At 38.4% G+C, this 17,529-nt stretch overlaps 1 protein-coding gene across 1 annotated transcript in view; it reads right to left on the reverse strand.

The window, feature by feature from the left end:
* The window catches only part of LOC149083577 (uncharacterized), a 158,986-nt gene that overhangs the window by 9,156 nt on the left and 132,301 nt on the right, over positions 1-17,529 (reverse strand). The window contains exons 5-8 of the mRNA XM_089235380.1: positions 8,043-8,454; positions 7,299-7,417; positions 5,571-5,716; positions 5,246-5,467 (exon numbers count right to left, since the gene is read on the reverse strand). Coding sequence (XP_089091506.1) covers positions 5,246-5,467; positions 5,571-5,716; positions 7,299-7,417; positions 8,043-8,454 — 899 coding nt within the window. The remainder of the gene's footprint in view (positions 1-5,245; positions 5,468-5,570; positions 5,717-7,298; positions 7,418-8,042; positions 8,455-17,529) is intronic.

Below are 17,529 nucleotides of genomic sequence, written 5' to 3' on the forward strand. Positions count from 1 at the left end.
TCCGCTTTTGAGCCTAATTTTTCAAAAATTTGTAATTCAATGAAGTCCCAAATGTCACATTAATTTCTTTTTCCAATCTTTGTGTTAATTTGTTTGCTTACTTCAAAAATAAAAAACCATATAATGAAAAAATATAGCATTTAATTTAATTAAACATATACATTTTAAGGGAAGTTTTCGGAATCTGTAATGCGTGAAACATATCGGAGGGGGTGGAGAGATGCCTGGGGGATTCGGGGACGTGGATACGCGGGAAAAAACCGAGCCAGCTGGGGGTTACGTGGACTGAAAAACGAACCCCTTGCGATTATATTAATCACCTCTCTGGGGGTGCCACTTCTTTCCGCAATTAATCCGTGGCGACGCCGTAAGTCCATTTGAAATCCAAATTGCGGGGGGAGGGGGCTTAACACTCATCTTTCAATACAGCTTTTGCTCATTTCAGCTCGTTTTTTGTATGACATTCTGACCATGTCGTTCATGATTCATTGAGAGAGGTAAAATTATTTCTGATGCAAATAGATCACAAATTAGGGAATTCTCATTGACGGTGGATCAGATTTTCTGCACATTGTTCTGCTGTGGCAAAGAAAGCAAATACAGTCGACGATCGTTATAACGGCCCCGCGCTATAGCGACCGTTACAACGACTGACAGGATAAGCCCCTCATCGTGGACAGCTGACGTGCGAAGCGTAATATTCAATTAAGCGAGGAAAAGTCGTTGACATCATACTAAGCGGGGGAACTTTAAATTTTCGCGTTTTTTTAAACTAAAAAAATTTACTAAATAAGCTAAATTTTAAAATGAATAATAAAAAAACCATTTAAATTTGAATTTCAGATTTGATTTCAAATAGAATTGAGCAAATGAAATCTGAATCTTTTGTTTTATTTTGAAAACCGAACAGTTTTCTATATTTTGAGTCTACTTTTATTCAATTATATTGAGATATTATGCTATTTCATCCACACGCACAATCTCTCAAAAACGCATTTTCTTTTCTTTTTTGCGAAAAAAATATTGGAGAGATGTGAAACATTGCACTGACATAGCATAGCACATACAATCAAAAATATATGCAAAAAATTTGAAATTATCCAATAGTTAAATAATGTTTTTAGTGACCCTTTTTATCCTGGACTATAGTTTTCGCGACTTTTTGGCCACGTTAAAATGCGTGAGCTCCCCCACCTCCTAAAAGATAAAGCCCTGTTACATACACTATTTTTACTATTTACGAAGATGATATTCAAGGACAAAAACGCACCAATTAATAACATTGTTAATAAGGGAGATTAATTCAAGCTTCACTAAGCATTTAATAATTATCTCAAGAGAGACATCGCTTCGCTCTCTCTCAGGGACTTATCAAGTTAATTCCACAGGAAAGACGATTCCCCGGCTATTTCCATCTGGAACAGAAACCTTGACCTCGGTTTGGAGGAAACAACCATTGGCTTCCATCCAAAATGCCAGACACAATTCATGTCTCCGTTTCATTATGAATTCACTTAAAATCTCTATTAATCTTTTACTTGATCGTTCCGAATCGTTTTTCCTCTTGATTAAATGATAACGGGAGCTGGAATAAAATGAAAAAAAAGGAAATCTCCCATTTTCATTCAACAGCTCATTGTAACCGGATCGCAGACAATTAAGATTAAATATCTCTTTCGACGCATTTTGCTCTTTTTTTATTACTATTTTAATCTTTCATAGAAACGTCATCAATTTTACTCATTGCATTTTTGAGAGCATTATATAATGCTCTTTTCTTCCAGGAATTAAGGTTACGAAACCCAAGGAAAACCGTTTCCAAAAGCAGTTTCTTTATTTCGCAACCAGAAAATACAATAAATTAAACCACGATTTGAAAAGAATGCTAAAAATTTGAACTCTTCCAGGAAATCCATTATAAACTATATAAATAACGAATAAAGCAAAAATTTTGTACTTTAAATGAAAAATAATTTGATTCGGAAACCATATTATAATAAGATTGGGATTGGTTTGTGATTAGATTGATTGTGAAAACCATGTTTAAGGCTATGCTATTCACTCTGCTCTACAGGGTGATTCAGAAGAGATGGGGAAACTTTAAGAGGTGATATTACACACCATGCAAACATCAAAGAATACATGGTCTAACATGAAACGCAAACGCGCTAGTGTGTTTCGAAACGGCCGCTCCGCAACCGTTAAAACGGCATTCCTGTTCAAATTTATCGGGGGGGGGGGGAAGAACACCATGCATGCAAATGTAACCTGGGGAAGAAGAAGAAACCGTATGCAAATCTGCGTCATGATGAATGAAAGACGCGGACGCTAGCCTTGTGAGATTATTCCAGCGTGCAACCGTTCTAATAGTTGTAACGTACGGGATAATGGGGAAAACGCTCACCATAAATTCGTGTTGCCTCTGCGGTACTTTCGTTTGCAGCTCCGTAAGTGAAATGCATGTCTGCTTTTTTAGTATTTCTAAAGTGTGCCATTATCCCGTACGTTACAACTGTTAAAACGGTTTCACGCTGGAATAACTTCACAGGGCTGGCGTCCACGCCTTTTATTCACTGTAACGCAGATTTGCATACCGTTTCTTCTTCTTCCTCAGGTTACATTTGCATGCATGGTGTTTTTCTTTTTCTCCCGATAAATTTCAGCAGGAATGCCTTTTAACGTGTGCGGAACTAGCGTGTTTGCGTTTCGTGTTAGACCATGCATTCTTTGTTGACAATTGTTTGTACTGGTGTGTACTATCACCTCTTAAAGTTTTTCCCCATCTTCTGTGAATCACCCTGTATACGTCTGTTTGCCATTAACATAGATATTCTATATAGTTTGCCACTGATTCCTTAGTCACAACAAAAGTGGACCTTATGTGTTGTACGTGTGTGCTCGTATATGTGTCGTGTTGTAATTACTTTGTGTATTTATGTATTTTGTGTGTGTTAATAAATTTCAGTTTCAGGAAATTGGATTATACATAGTTTTCGGTTCTGAACAGAGATGGCGCCATCATTTCTCCCCCACTTACCAGTGAGAATAACACCCAGTTTTCCAAGGATATTTACCGGATTTACAGTAGTTTTGACTGCCCCGACATTTTCTTTTTAATGTCCCGTGTTCTACCGCATCATCATTGAAGCCGACTTGAATTTTTATCCCACAATAACATGCAACTTCCTCCTTCTGTCTCGCCACGTTCGTGGTTTGGGAACGACCCCCCCCCCCCAAACCTCTCCGTGTCTACTCCGATAGTATACGTCTTGAGATGGCAAAATAATAATCGTCTAATCGTTGTGATAATAATTTACTTTCAGATAATTATTAATAAATTATGATTATTAATTAACAAGTGTCAGTAATTCATATGTTCATGTTAACTGGTTCATTTAAAATGGGTTTTAACTGTTCGGAATAAATTAATTAACTATAGTGGTTAACTAATTCATCAGTTAATTTTCAAATCGTAATTTTTTTCATAATTATAACTAGTGGACGCTTAATTTGATCGTAGATAGATGTATAAATTTTAATACATCTAACTACATTATATACTTTGCCGAATTATCAGTGCAAAGTTTTCGAACTTCGGTCCGAAGTATTCGAATTTTAGTGCAAAATATTCGAATTACAGGGAAAGGTATTCGATTTGTAGTTCATGTACCAAGTGCAAAGTATTCGAACCTTGGATATAACCCATAATATAATTTTTAAAATTACATTATGATATTTCTGGCAAAAATATGAATATCCACCTGTAGAATCCATTTTGATTCATTGCGATTCTCAGTAGAGCTGCATTTTTCGCCAATGGGAAATTTTCTGTGATTTTAGCTACAAGTGGCGAGCTTGCTTCCGTTTGGCATCATTTTTGACGTCAACTGGATTTCTCGTGATCCCCGTATTTCCCCGTATACGGTATATAGCGATGCCCCGTATTTCTTTTAGAAATATAGTCAGCCTATGAAGAACTAGTGAAGACTGGGGCTTCTTGAAATATCAGGCCGAATTCATTTTTGAGGGAATGTGGAACGTCTGCATTATCGCAGTCAGGCTCGATAGCCGAGGTCGATAAGATACTCGCCTAAAGTAACAAAGGATGTATAGAGGTGTCGCGTGTTCGATACCTGGTTCGCCCTTGTCAGAAAACTTTCCTGACACTGGGGTACAACAAAAAGATCGACATGACCGCAGAAAAAAATTGCTACCGCAGGAAGTCCCCCATGGAGGGGTTAGCGCCCCAACCTTTCGTTGAGTATAAAAAACAAGCCTGCCGTTCGGAATCGGCAATAAATTGTAGGTCTCGGTCTAATTAGCCCTCGTGTGCAGACTGCGGTGCGACAAAAATGATCAAATTATCGCAGTCAATCGAAGTTCCCTATTCTATTTTTCAACGATTACCGGGACATCACTTAGAGCGATTAAACCGTTCTTTGCAAAAATGAATGACGAGTTCGCTCTCCCTTATAGGCGCATTATTGCAGACAACCCAGTGCAACAATTTATTGCAACGTCACATACGCACGTCAAAGGTTACATCCATCAATCAGTGTGTACTCAGATATTCCACAGCTACATACAGATTTTAGTCACTGGAGCAAACCTGAGGTCAGCAGCCAGTGCTGAGGCCTTGATTAATTGTGTTCTTGATCTTTGTCTGAAAGAGTTATCCACACAATTACTAATGTACCCCGGGCCAAGTTTTCGAGAGTCTCAGGGGGGTTTTCCATCTAATTTGCCCTTGTGAGGTGCAGATTTTTCTGGCGTTATTCACTAAAGTACATAGAAGGACATCTCTTCGAATTTCCTGGTAGTTTCTGCTTTTGAAATGTCTATTTGATTCGGGTCATAAAAAATATGTGACTTCCATTATGATGTAGTACTTCTTCCCGTTGCAGGGGGTTCTCAAAAGATTACTACGGCAGGGAGTCTCACACCGAGGGGTTAGCACACCACCCGCTCGGTAAGTAAAAAAAAAAGCTGCCATTCGGAATTGGCAATAAATTGCACATCCTGATCTAATTAGCCCTCGTGTGTGCAGAAAATGACTGTGGTGCGACAAAAATGATCAGGGGCTTCTTTTAGCTCGATGCGTGAAAGTACCTGAAGTTCTGAATAATCAAAAGGGTATAAAAATTTTTTAACAATGAGCCGATGGATCATCCGATTTAAATTTACATAGTTGAGCTATTTCCATTGTTCACATTGTTGAAGACAAAATGCGAATATGTATTATTACCTGCTTATTGTTTGGTAACAAAACCACGGTATAACAGCTGCCTGTCGCCTACTGGACGAGAGCCCATGCGGTCCGAATATGTCATAAGCCCTAAGAAGACACAACAGGGTCCCCAGCAATGACGTAACGACGAGCTTGCGCAGCAGCTTCTCCAATCTACTTCTGCTGTTAGACTTGAGTTTACAGGTATCGAATTTGAACTCTTCCAAGTGGTCTGACATCCTAGGGCAAAAGTAGAACCGTAAATAACTGATTCTTACCATATCATTTTCGAATAATTACTGTCTTTTAATGAGAATTACGCATTTAAAACACAATATACTACCTCGTGGTCCTGTGGGCATAAGTACCACCTTTGTGCAGGGCGGATATAGTGGCAGGTCCATTTTGGCGTATTTCGGACACGGGAATGGCTGTAGTTGGCGAATGTTCCTCGGTTAATAAGTTGGCTGGAGCGGATTCTCGGTCACTCTGCAAGAAACAGGCACAATTTCATACCGGAGAATGTAAAAAATAGAAGTTTAATAAATTTTTCTATAACAATACTTTTGCTTTCAAACCAAACACGGCCCACGGTCTATCGATTTTAGCCACTGCCCTTATGAAAGGGTGGGTCCGTTGTCAAAGAAAACTATAGGTTAAAAACATAGAATTTCACTCACACATATATTCAAAATATCTGATGAAAAAACAGGATGCACACAAAAAAAAAACAAAAAACGCAAGAATACAAAATGCGAAAAATGCAAAAAAAAGTGAAATTAATATTTCGGGTTTTCCGTGGATTTTCTGCAAAATACTTTGCTCAATCACATTTGTCTCAATTACATTCATAACATACGGTTCATTTACATAGTAGAAATATACCGTTCGTTTAAATTCTAGAAATATACGCGTTGCAATTACATTTCCACAAAATCTCTTGTGCAATTACATTTCCACAAAATCTCTTGTGCAATTACATTTCCACAAAATCTCTTGTGCAATTACATTTCCACAAAATCTCTTGTGCAATTACATTTCCACAAAATCTCTTGTGCAATTACATTTCTGTAAAATACGGTTTAATTAAATTTCTGAAAAATCGGTTCGATTACATTTGTATGAAATATGGTAAAAAAACTAAATTCTGTCAAATATAGCCTGAGTTACATTTCTTCGTTTCTGACATAGCACAACTCTGGTCTATCGCCATAGCACAACTCTGGTCTATCGCCATAGGCAATTCATGCCGAATGAGGTGTACCAGAAGTGTGCATTTGTACCTAACAGTCTCAGTAGGTATCTAGTGTTGTGTTTGACTTTTAAGTGCTGCCATCTATGTTTCAAACAGTGTATGAAGTGCAATGATCGAATATTTCTACCGTTGTAGTTCTGTTGCTACAGTGTGCGAGACTTAGTTGAATTTTTTTTTTGCCAAATATGATTAATTGCATTATGTCAAACGTGGTTCAACGACAAACTGTCAAATGCGTTCAATTACATTCTGGCCAAAGCAGTTGAATTATCAACTGTCAAATGCGATTCAGTTACATTTCTGCAAGTAATGCTATTTCTGCATAATTCGGTTAGAAATATGGTAAAATCACATTCTGTCAAATATTTGGAGTCCAATTACATTTATTTATTTATTTATTTCGGACTGAGCACAACTCCGATCTATTGCCATGGGCTATCGAATGAATATTACAAAAAACGTGTATGTGTGCCTTACAGTCCCAGTTCGCGTATCTAGTATTGTGTATGAATTTTCAGTGTTGCCAACAATTTTGAAAACTATGAGTGGGGTATAATGATTGAATATTTGTGCTGTTGTGTGCGCGCGTGTGTGTGTGCAGGTCTGTTCCGATACATCGATTACGTTTCTGCAAAATACAGCTCAATTACATTCCTGCGCAGATGGTTCAACTAATTACCTGCAAACATCATGCGTGGCGATGCATAATGATCGTTGAACAATCGGACCTTGCAAAACAGTGACCTTAGTGTCAGCAAAGTGAAATTTGCACACAAATAATCTTGCACGAATAAATTTCTCAGGAGCGATTCTTACCATCAAAGGACGTGTTAGGGCTGGATCTTCATTTTTCCCACCAAGCTGACTTTTCCTGGGCGACCACGACTGACGCATCGCAGACTCTAGGATCGGCAAAGACCGCATGTTGTCCTCTTCTAAAGAAAAATTAATATGCAGTGTCCTGTAAATTCGTAAAAGTACGTAGTTTAAAAATTCGTAAAAGGAATTGGTATTTTTAAATGATGTTTGGGAAACTGTTATTGTCCGGAAGGTAAAAATATTGTTTGGCCAAATTTTTGTCGATAAATGGTACCGTAAATCAGTCCGGCAGGAGTGATTGGACCTGTGACTTTCTTTAAATCTCTTCCGTATACGAAGCGTTCGTAAAGCTTCAGCAGGTGATTCGTGGCTGAGGTATCACAACTTCACTGATAGTGCTTTATATACCTTATATAAGTAACAAAGGGACATTCAGGAATAAAGTGCCATCTATTCACGAAAAATTGAACTAGCTAAAAAATATCCGTTTCCTGAGAATAACGTTTTGTAAACCATATTCTAAAAGACCAATTCCTTCAACGTTTATGATTTTTTTAACTGTCCACGAATTTACGGGACACCCGATATACAGACACCACAGTGAGTTAAATATTTTTAAAAGCAATTTGTTGAATTGACTAATCATGACAATGATTTCTTAAGGTTGTTCAACATTGTGAGTCACAAAAATTGTTTTCGACCAATCACACTTTCAAGAATATAGTATAGTAATTTCCGTACTTTGTGGTGACTGCTCAAAGACGGTGGCTGCGGGCGACCCGTCACTGACGTAACTGTACGTCTGTTCGTTGACGTCCGTGATCCGTATCTTCGGCCTGAGACGGTCTTCGGCTGGCGTGGACGAGAACGCACCGGCCGGGAAGTTTGGCAACTGATGATGGTGGTGATGCTGCGGCTGGTGATTCAAACCAACTGAAGCGGGAGGAGCGTTGTGGCCATGGCCGTTTGGCAACTTGATGTCCGCTGCATGCAACGAACCTTTGATCTCGTGGTGGCCGGATTCGTTCTGGGAAATGAATGGCAGCGGCAACCTGGTCACGCACTTCAGCAGTCTCAGGCAGCCGCATAGGAATGTCAGACAGAGGAACAGACCCCACAGCAGAAAGATCACCTGCGTCAGCAGCCAAACAATCTGCGATTGTATCAAAGGATATCCCATCAAACAACCATCACGTGAACAAAACGATAAGCACAATAACAAACATGCCATTCTGTACAAAAAATAAATAAAATCACTAGAAATTTCAGATCCGATCTCGTGCCGATCTGCTCGACAAATTTTAAGGTTATAACCATGTGGCGGCTCGTCACGAAACAATCCTGGGGGCACCAAAATCGCTTGCATTTTATTGTAATACTTTCAGGGCTAGATTTTCTCTTGAGTAAGAGGAGCATTTGCCATGAGACTCATGTTTTTCGAGCCCCTAAATTTAAACAATATATTTTAGTCCAGTTGGTGGGGACCCCACTAATTTCTTCTTTGTTCAAGGGCCCCTTGAACGATTAATCTACTGTTTTTTATCAATCAAATTATTTTTTACATTATCTTATATCTATGCGGTGCGAAAATAATAATTCTCTTTCAACGCAAAATCAACGTAATATATTTGTGCAGCGAGCCTAACCGATATCATCACACAGCGTTGAAAATAATCATTCAGGTTCAGCAATTGCAAATTGTGAAAATTTCTTCTCTCATTTTCAATATTATATTTTGAGTTCTAATTTGAAGATAGATGTAAAAGATAGATGGGGCTACCATCAGTATTCGTGAGAACTTTTTCCCCCGCGTAATTATATTAACCTGCTTAACATTTTTTTATTGTATTATAGAATTTATTAGAAAAAAATATTTATTAATATAAATAATATTTATATATATTATAAATATTTATATATATTATAAATATTTATATATATTTATTAATAATTATCTAATAACATTTATTAGAAAATAAATGTTCCCTCCGGGGAACCCCTATTGGCGAATTATACTTGCCAGGCCGGGGTTTAGTATTCCTTAACCTGCGTAACAACCCACAGACATTCTTACTCCCCACGTTCTAACTACCAAGGCTTTCTCTTTCCGGCGTTCGTCTTCACGCGTCATTTGTCAAATGGAGTGACCATACGACCCGTACTTTACAGGACATATGAACACATCTTTTTTAATTAGCACTTTCGGAAATATATACATTTTTTTTCAATTTCGTAAAACTCATCAGAAAAAATTCAATAGCAAAAATTTGGTACTAAATCCATTTGAAGAATGAAATTAATAACTAATTTTCTAGAGAGCGCGTGCCTCCACGAACAGCGTCACAAAACAAATAATCTGCAAATTTAGCAAAGGGTTCCTAGGGGTTTTAATATCCATCGCATATGAGCGATAAGCACGATAACAAACATGTCATACTGTAATGAAAAATTGTTAGATATTTTCAGGTCCGGTCATCACTGTTCGCGTTAGACCTACTTGACAAATTTAAAAGATAATAAACATTGGTGACAATTAAATTTTACCAACCAAATTTCTAAGGGGGGAAAGTGTCTCAAGCTATTATCATTAATCCCGATTAGATAGCAATATCCAGTGATTGCTTCGATCGATTGCGCTTCGGACTCGTATAAATCGGGCCCAACTTCAAAATAAATATAATATTCGGAAACATATTGCCTCCTTTTGTTATTAGAAAACACCATCGCCCCGTCATGTGAAGAATCTGCATCAACTCAGACGTGGATGATTGATATTTCCGGTGCCAATGACAGTATAGTCCGGATTCGAACGAAATTGACTTGCATACGGTGACGGTGTTGACATTTGATGTCCCTCCCAATTCATCTTCTTACGGTCTAAAAATAGAATGTTTTCGAAACTCTCGAGATAAAATTAGGAGCAGCCTGGAAATCCGTTTTCAAGTTTCTGGACCTTAATGGATTTTACCGTAATTATCCGACTTTTTAAAACTTATTATAGTTATAACTAGAATGCTTACTTACGGGGAAAGTATCCCAAGGTGACGGTCTCAAAAAAAATAACTAAGAACAAATTTAAGTCTATTCATCTCACCCAGAAACACATAAAAACAAAAAGAAACCGCGGCGGAAAGAAGCTATTAAAGCCGCAAAACATTACTAAAAATGATAAAAGTTTGCTACTTATCACCTCTTGCGCTTCTTTGGCAACATCTATAAAAAACTTATTTTTTCACTTCTTTTCTATTTCTAAGATTTTATATATTTTTGCTCTGAAGTATTGTAAGTTGAGATTTTGTGTGTTCTTAAACAATATGTTTGTTGGACCTTTTCAGGGCACTGATTTAATGGATGATTCTTATTCACGAAACAAGACTTTGCCCTTGCATCGTTTTCATTCCGTTTGCATTTCATCTCTTTCGAATTATAGTATTTTGTTTTTCAGTCTTTGTTTAATAACCATATTGGTTATTCACAGGAGCAGTTCAAAAGTTCACACTTAAAATCTTCGGAGTTCCAGGAACGGATTAATTCATTTTACATTGATTCATATAGGAAACGTTATTTCGGTTTACGAACGGACTTCAGAGACGAATTAAGAGTTCATAAACCGTGGGTTTACTGTTACTACTATTATTATTATTGTTGTTACGAATTACTGTATGTTGAAAATATCTTGACCCCACTGTACTGTTCAGATTTACCCTAAAGTTGTAAAATTCCTTTCAATATGACCCGACTTGTTTGCTTTGTCTATAATGCTTGTTTAGTATTGAAAAAGAAAGAAACCAAGAACTTCGAACCTCGAAACAGTTCTACATAAATCCAAAAATTTTTCATTTGTACATTAAAATTTCACTTCACACACAAATTGCGTTAATTTATTACTATTAAAGAGTTAGCTCTTTTCGTGTCGATAATCAAAACGCCGTATGAACTACTGGTTAAACATCAAAAAGTGGCTTGTTTTTCAACACACAAACATAAAACACTAAGAACTGGGTATAATGTCTGCATCACCTCGCTTATAAGGCGAAATTTTGAAAGGTCAGTTTGTGCCTGCACAAATAGCGTGTTTGGTCTTACTTCTTTGTTTTTCATCCCCATTTATGAAGTCATTTTTATTCGGTCTATAGAAATGACGTTATAGCAGGGTATAGCATGGGTATAGCAGGACGCTATAGCATGCACGAGATATCATGCACACCCACATAATGAAAAGGGATGGTTAATAGGGTCCATGGGCCCCAAGGAATTTTTTTTTCTGATCTTTTACCCCATACACAGTGTTTACTATGCAGGGTCCAGGATATTTTGGATATGAAAATTATTCATATTTTAATATCCTAGGATTATTCAGCAATTTCAAAGGCACCAACACGTACATGAAACTAATTCACCATCCACTGTACAATTTTCATAAGGGACATTACAATCCAAGAAAGTTCTCCACTAGATTTCACCGCCAAATACTTAGAGTTGCAGTTGATCCAATCGATGTTCGCCGTTCCTTATTTGATGAAATTTTCATCAAAGCAGCCACACTTTGAGAGATAATGCAAAGGATTTTAAGAGACATTTTGCTGAAACTTGTAACTTTTATGCCAAAGTTTCATCATTTGTTATCCGCAAAGTAGAGAGTACTAAAATATACTTTCAACACTTGCAATGCTTGTATAGCAAGTATTGAAATTCTAACTGCAAAACGTATAATTCCATTATCTTCATTGTGCAAATCAGTATTAGAGACACTATTTCCGACTCACTGATTGTATGATCTTCAAGTTCAGACATAGATTCTCTGCTATCTGGTTATTTCAAAATATTTTAATTATTAAAAAATGAATTTGTCTATTTTATCTTCATTTTTACATCGACGAGATCTTTGATTTGAGTGAAGAATTAGCTATTTAGGGAACGCAGATAAATACCATTATTTCATAGCATAGAGCAGGGGTGGCCAACGCACGGCACGCGTGCCGAAAGTGGCACGCCATGGTATCAGGTGTGATACGTGAAGAATTTTTCGAAAATTAAAAAGAAATTCCATTCGATTTTTAAACTGAGTAAATTCTCTTCAACTTTGAACAATCTTTTTCTTCTCAATGCTAGTCTCGTAGGCTACCGAACCTATATTTAGTATGGTAGGAATTCTTAATAATAATTATGTCATGACTTTTTATTCTATGCATTTTTGTTTGGTTTCCTATCTTTGGGTGCCAGAGTTGCTGGACGTCCCATACTTACAGGATTCAGGGATGCCCGCATGGGTCACATGCATTACATTGTGTATACATGAATTCTTTGGCGTGGCTGAGCCCTCTCACAATGTTAATTGGGAAGGGAGTCCCCAAGCATCCTGATCTCTGAGCTTCTGGCGCCTACGCCGTACATGACGTATGTAAGATGAACTTGTAGCTATACATGTACATACACAATCTGCACGCAATAATCGAATTCGCAACTCGAAAATAAAAACAATTATGAACTTTAAAGAGTGGGAAAATGAACATTTCGTCTCAGCCCCACCTCGTTGGGCATTTTGCCTGTTGTGGTGTTGTATTTGTATTTGAATTGGGAAAATGCTCGTGTTCCTTAAAACGGGACACATGGTCTGAGTGTAAAAATATATATAAGGGGAGGGGTGCACTCGCATCATAAATAATCGTAGTTGTGTCATGCTTTGAAAATATCGAATTTTTGAAATTATCGTTTCGCATATTGGAGCGGCATCTAGTGGATGAATATGTACCTAATTGTGAGAGTGACAAAATTTCCTGTTTTTTTTCCAGAACAATGCTTGCATTCAATTTCCGTGATTTTTTTCTATTCATTTATGAAGTGGACCAGTTAACATCGAGACACTGTCTATGTTCTGCATTTTTTGTCGTATAATTTCTGGATGCTTTGATGACGTGCGTGCATAATGCAGAAACATACATTGTTATCGAGTGAACAGCGTTAAAGATATAAATGCTCTAAAAATATTTTCCTACGAGTTTGCTATGCCTTAAGACAAGTGTGTAAATTGTGTCTTGAATACTTGGATCGCAATTTAGCGTGAGCTAGTAATTAAACCAGAATATGTTGTGCGTTTCTGATCAGAGCCACGTCCGTTTTCTCTATGCGGGTTTTTTTGGACAAGGATCGATATACAGCGTGTTCCGAACCGTTTTACACTCATGTCCATAAATTAAGGATAATGCCAGCTCCGGCAAATAAAGGTTCAGAAACAAAACAAACGTTACTTATTCATAAAGCCTATTTATTAAACAAAAGATAAAGAACAAAAACGATGGTGTATGTATGATACCATTCATAAAAACTACGATTTTTGCTCCCTGGAGCAATTGTAAAAAATATATCCTTTACAAAAACTTACTATTACATGGTTGGTATGATGGTTAATACATTGTATGTCTCCCATGCGATGAAATATAGTCCGTACAATGCCTAGGCATGCTGAGTATCAAATTATCGATCTGATCTTGGGGAAGATCACTCCACTCAGCAAGCAATGCTCTCCGAAGTTCCGGTACACATGTAGGAGGTGGTTGACGAGCTGCAACTCGTCGGCCAAGCATGTCCCACACATGCTCTATCGGATTCAAGCCAGGTGAGAATGCTGGCCATTCCATACGGGTTACATCCTCAGATTCAAGGCATTCGTTTACGATGTTTGCTCGGTGAGGACGGGCGTTGTCATCCATAAACACAAATTCTGCGCCCATGGCACCCCTAAACAAAGGTACATGTTGTTCCAGAATGATGTCCCGATAAATTTGGGCTTTCATGGTTCCGGTTTGAACATGCAGATCTGTTCTGGAACCCAGTATAATTCCACCCCAAACGAGCAATGCTGCACCACCGTAACGGTGTCGTTCAATGATGTTGTCTTGGTGGTAACGGGTACCTGGCGTTCTCCATACGAAAGTCCGACGTGAATCAGACTGCAAGCTAAACCTGGACTCGTCGGAAAACATCACACAAGCCCACTGTGACGATGTCCACATTGCATGTTCTCTACTCCAGGCTAATCGCTGCCGACAGTGAGTTGCCGTGAGCGGAACACATCTGATAGGCCTGCGAGCATATAGACCAATATCTCCCAAACGTCTGTACACGGTTTGCCTTGAAACTGTGGTACCCGTGGCTGCAGATAGCTGACGAGACAGGTCGGATGCTGCGCTCCGTCTGCTTCTTTTGGTAGTTACTACCAAATACCGGTCTTCATTCGGCGTTGTAACTCGGGGGCGACTTGTACTGTAACGTCTACTGACATTTCCGTTATCTTGAAATCGTTGCCAAAGCCTAGAGATGACACTTTGGGCAATTCCAAGTTAATACAATTCCAAGTTCCTCGGATACTTCCATCTGAGTACGCCCACATTCCAGGCGGCCGATAATTCTACCACGTAAAAAACCATCCACATGCGTCCTCCGCGTCATAACTATTCACTTATGGCACTGAGCGCCTTACAGAAATTTTGTGAACAATTTCACTTCTTTGCCACCATTCCTTATATACCCCCCCCCTTACACTCTCGTCATTGTGACGTACTATCGGCATCATCTGGAGGCTTCCTGAAATTTGCACATCATTCTTGCAGATGTGTGTGATAATTCTACAGGTGAAATTTTCACTTTACATTTCGATTTCCGTGTGATTCTGAATTATCTTTAATTTATGGACATGAGTGTAGAATGTTTCTGCCTTTTTATTAGGGGCCGTTCAAGTGTGACGTCAGCAAAGTTTTAGCCATTTTTGCCCCCTCCCCTTTTCAGCAAAATTTCGTCATCAGCTCTGCCCCTCTGAATCCTAACGCATATCGGTGGGATCAGAGACGTGTACAGGCGGGTTCCCTCCCGACGATCAAAAATTTATTTTTTAATGCAAAAAGAATATTTTTTTAATTTAAATTTCGGAATAAAATACATTTAAATGTTATTATAATCAATTTCTGTTAATTTCATTGTTATTTGAAGGCTATGAACTCAAAATTTATCTTTAATAAATTCATCGCGACCCACGCTCTAAGCCATATAATGATAAATCGCATAAACGCCCTTGGCCGGAGGACCAAATATGGCCCTGGGGGTTATCTGATGCGGCCTGCCCTCCTCAAACCTAATTTTGTAAAAAAATGAACTAAGCGCCACACCTACAGTGTACGCTTAAGTGTCCCGTGGTACAATTCCAGAACATTTAAGCGGCCCGTGGCACATTTTCAGATAATTTAAATGACCCGGGACACAGTTCCAGAACACTTAAGCGATCCGTGACACATTTATAGATCCCTTAAGTGACATATGACGTAGTTTTAGAGTATTTAAGTGACCCTCAGTGTGGTTCTACATCACTGAAGTTACCCGCGGCACATTCTCAGATTATTCAAGTGATACGCGGCATATAATTACGGATCACTTGAGATGCGTGGCACAGTTCCAGAGCACTTAAGCGGCCCGGACACATTTCCAGATCTTGGATCCACGAAACATTTACAGATCACTAAAGTGGCTCTGCAGGGCACTTATCAATAAGGGGGAATGTTACTTCAAGTGCCCACAAACTATCAGAAGGTTTTCCTCGTTTTTGGGGCATCGAGTAATTTGGGGCATTTTCATAAAGGGTGGTTGATGATTTGAGCATCATCCAAATCCCCCATTCCCCCTTGTCATCAAAAGTCAGCAAATCGGAAACCCCCTCCCCCCATCGATGCTGGCGTAATACTTGAATGACCCCTTATTAGCCTTTACGTGAAGGAAAAGAGGGGACTTCATACGTTATTCAATGAGTGCGTTCACCGTTATATCAAAGGCATTTCTGTTGTACCTCAATGTAAGGAAAGATTCTCATCGGGATTTGATTTCACGGACACCCCTGAGCAACTTTGTCGTGAGTTTGACATAGGCTACGACACCCTCTTATCATTATTTTGTTTATTATTTGTTTCTTATTATTTTATTCGCAATATTTTGTTTCTCTTTCTACACATTTTGTTTTTATTCCCTTTCAATGATTCCTCGGGAATCATCGATGCAAATAGGCATGTTGGGACCAATATAAATTTCCTTCAGAATGACAATTTATGTGGGTAAGTCCCGATTTGCCATTCAGTTCCTCTTCACGAAGATTATGGAGTCATAAAGAGAGTCATTGAGTTTTTGCAATGACACACCTACAATTCGATCATATGTATTAACGGGGTATAATTCCTTCTTGGTCAGCAACCGGGCTAGGGCCTTTATCCACAAATTTCGTTCGGAGGGGGAGCACTTAATTTCGGGAAAGTGGGGAGAAAAAGTGATGGAAAAATACATTTGGCCATCTTTTCCCCTTTTTCAGTCATTTTCTCAAACTTCAGTGGGAGACCAGACCCCCAAGTCCATCCCTCTCGCTACGGCCCTGATCCTTGTTATCTGCGCATGGGGGTACAGCAGAGTAAGGGAGAGGCATATGGTGGAAAATGATTGGCCTCCACGATCTGCCGTCAAACCTGGTGGATCCAAAAATTTTGGGGGGAAAAAAACCAATATCCCCACCTCCGCACATGAAGCAGTTTGACAGAACTGCAAAAGATTGCTTGAATATCATTCAAGACCATTGTCAAAGGATTTATTGGAAATACAAAATCTTTTGTTGTAACATAATCATCAAGGTGTATTTGCTGCATAGCCCATCTTTCATACGTTGCGGGAAAATATTGGTACCCCTTTAAACAAGGTGAATAATTCCACCAAGACTTGAAGGCCATGGAAGGAAGATATCAGAGTAGATGGGATGAGCATGTGCTGGCTGAATATTGCTGGCATTCAGTGAAATAGATTGTCCACATATTGAAGAATCCAGGAAATGTTATAAGAGCAAACTTTTACCTGAACTTGCACAGAACTTGACGGACAGTAGTAATATATCCTTTATAAGAAGAAAATTGCAAAAATATATAATTATATATAATTATATATATAATATATATAATTAATATAATTAATTAAATAATATAATTAATATATATAAGTCTTCGACGTAATACCAAAAGTGGGTAAAATGAAAGAAGTCATGCCGAGAGAAATAAGAATGTTCCTCACAGAACACGGTCCATTCGGTGAATACATGCAAAGGTTCAAAATCAGCCAGACCAGTACGTGTAGATGCGGCCATCCGGGAAGCGTGATACACTATGTGACGCAGTGTGAGTACACAAAGGGATACCATTTAGAGGTGCCA

The sequence above is a fragment of the Pholcus phalangioides genome, unplaced genomic scaffold, assembly GCF_987345545.1.
Source record: "Pholcus phalangioides strain wild (caught in Gottingen) unplaced genomic scaffold, Ppha-v1.0 ptg000008l_1, whole genome shotgun sequence".
Classification (NCBI taxonomy): Eukaryota; Metazoa; Arthropoda; class Arachnida; order Araneae; family Pholcidae; genus Pholcus; species Pholcus phalangioides.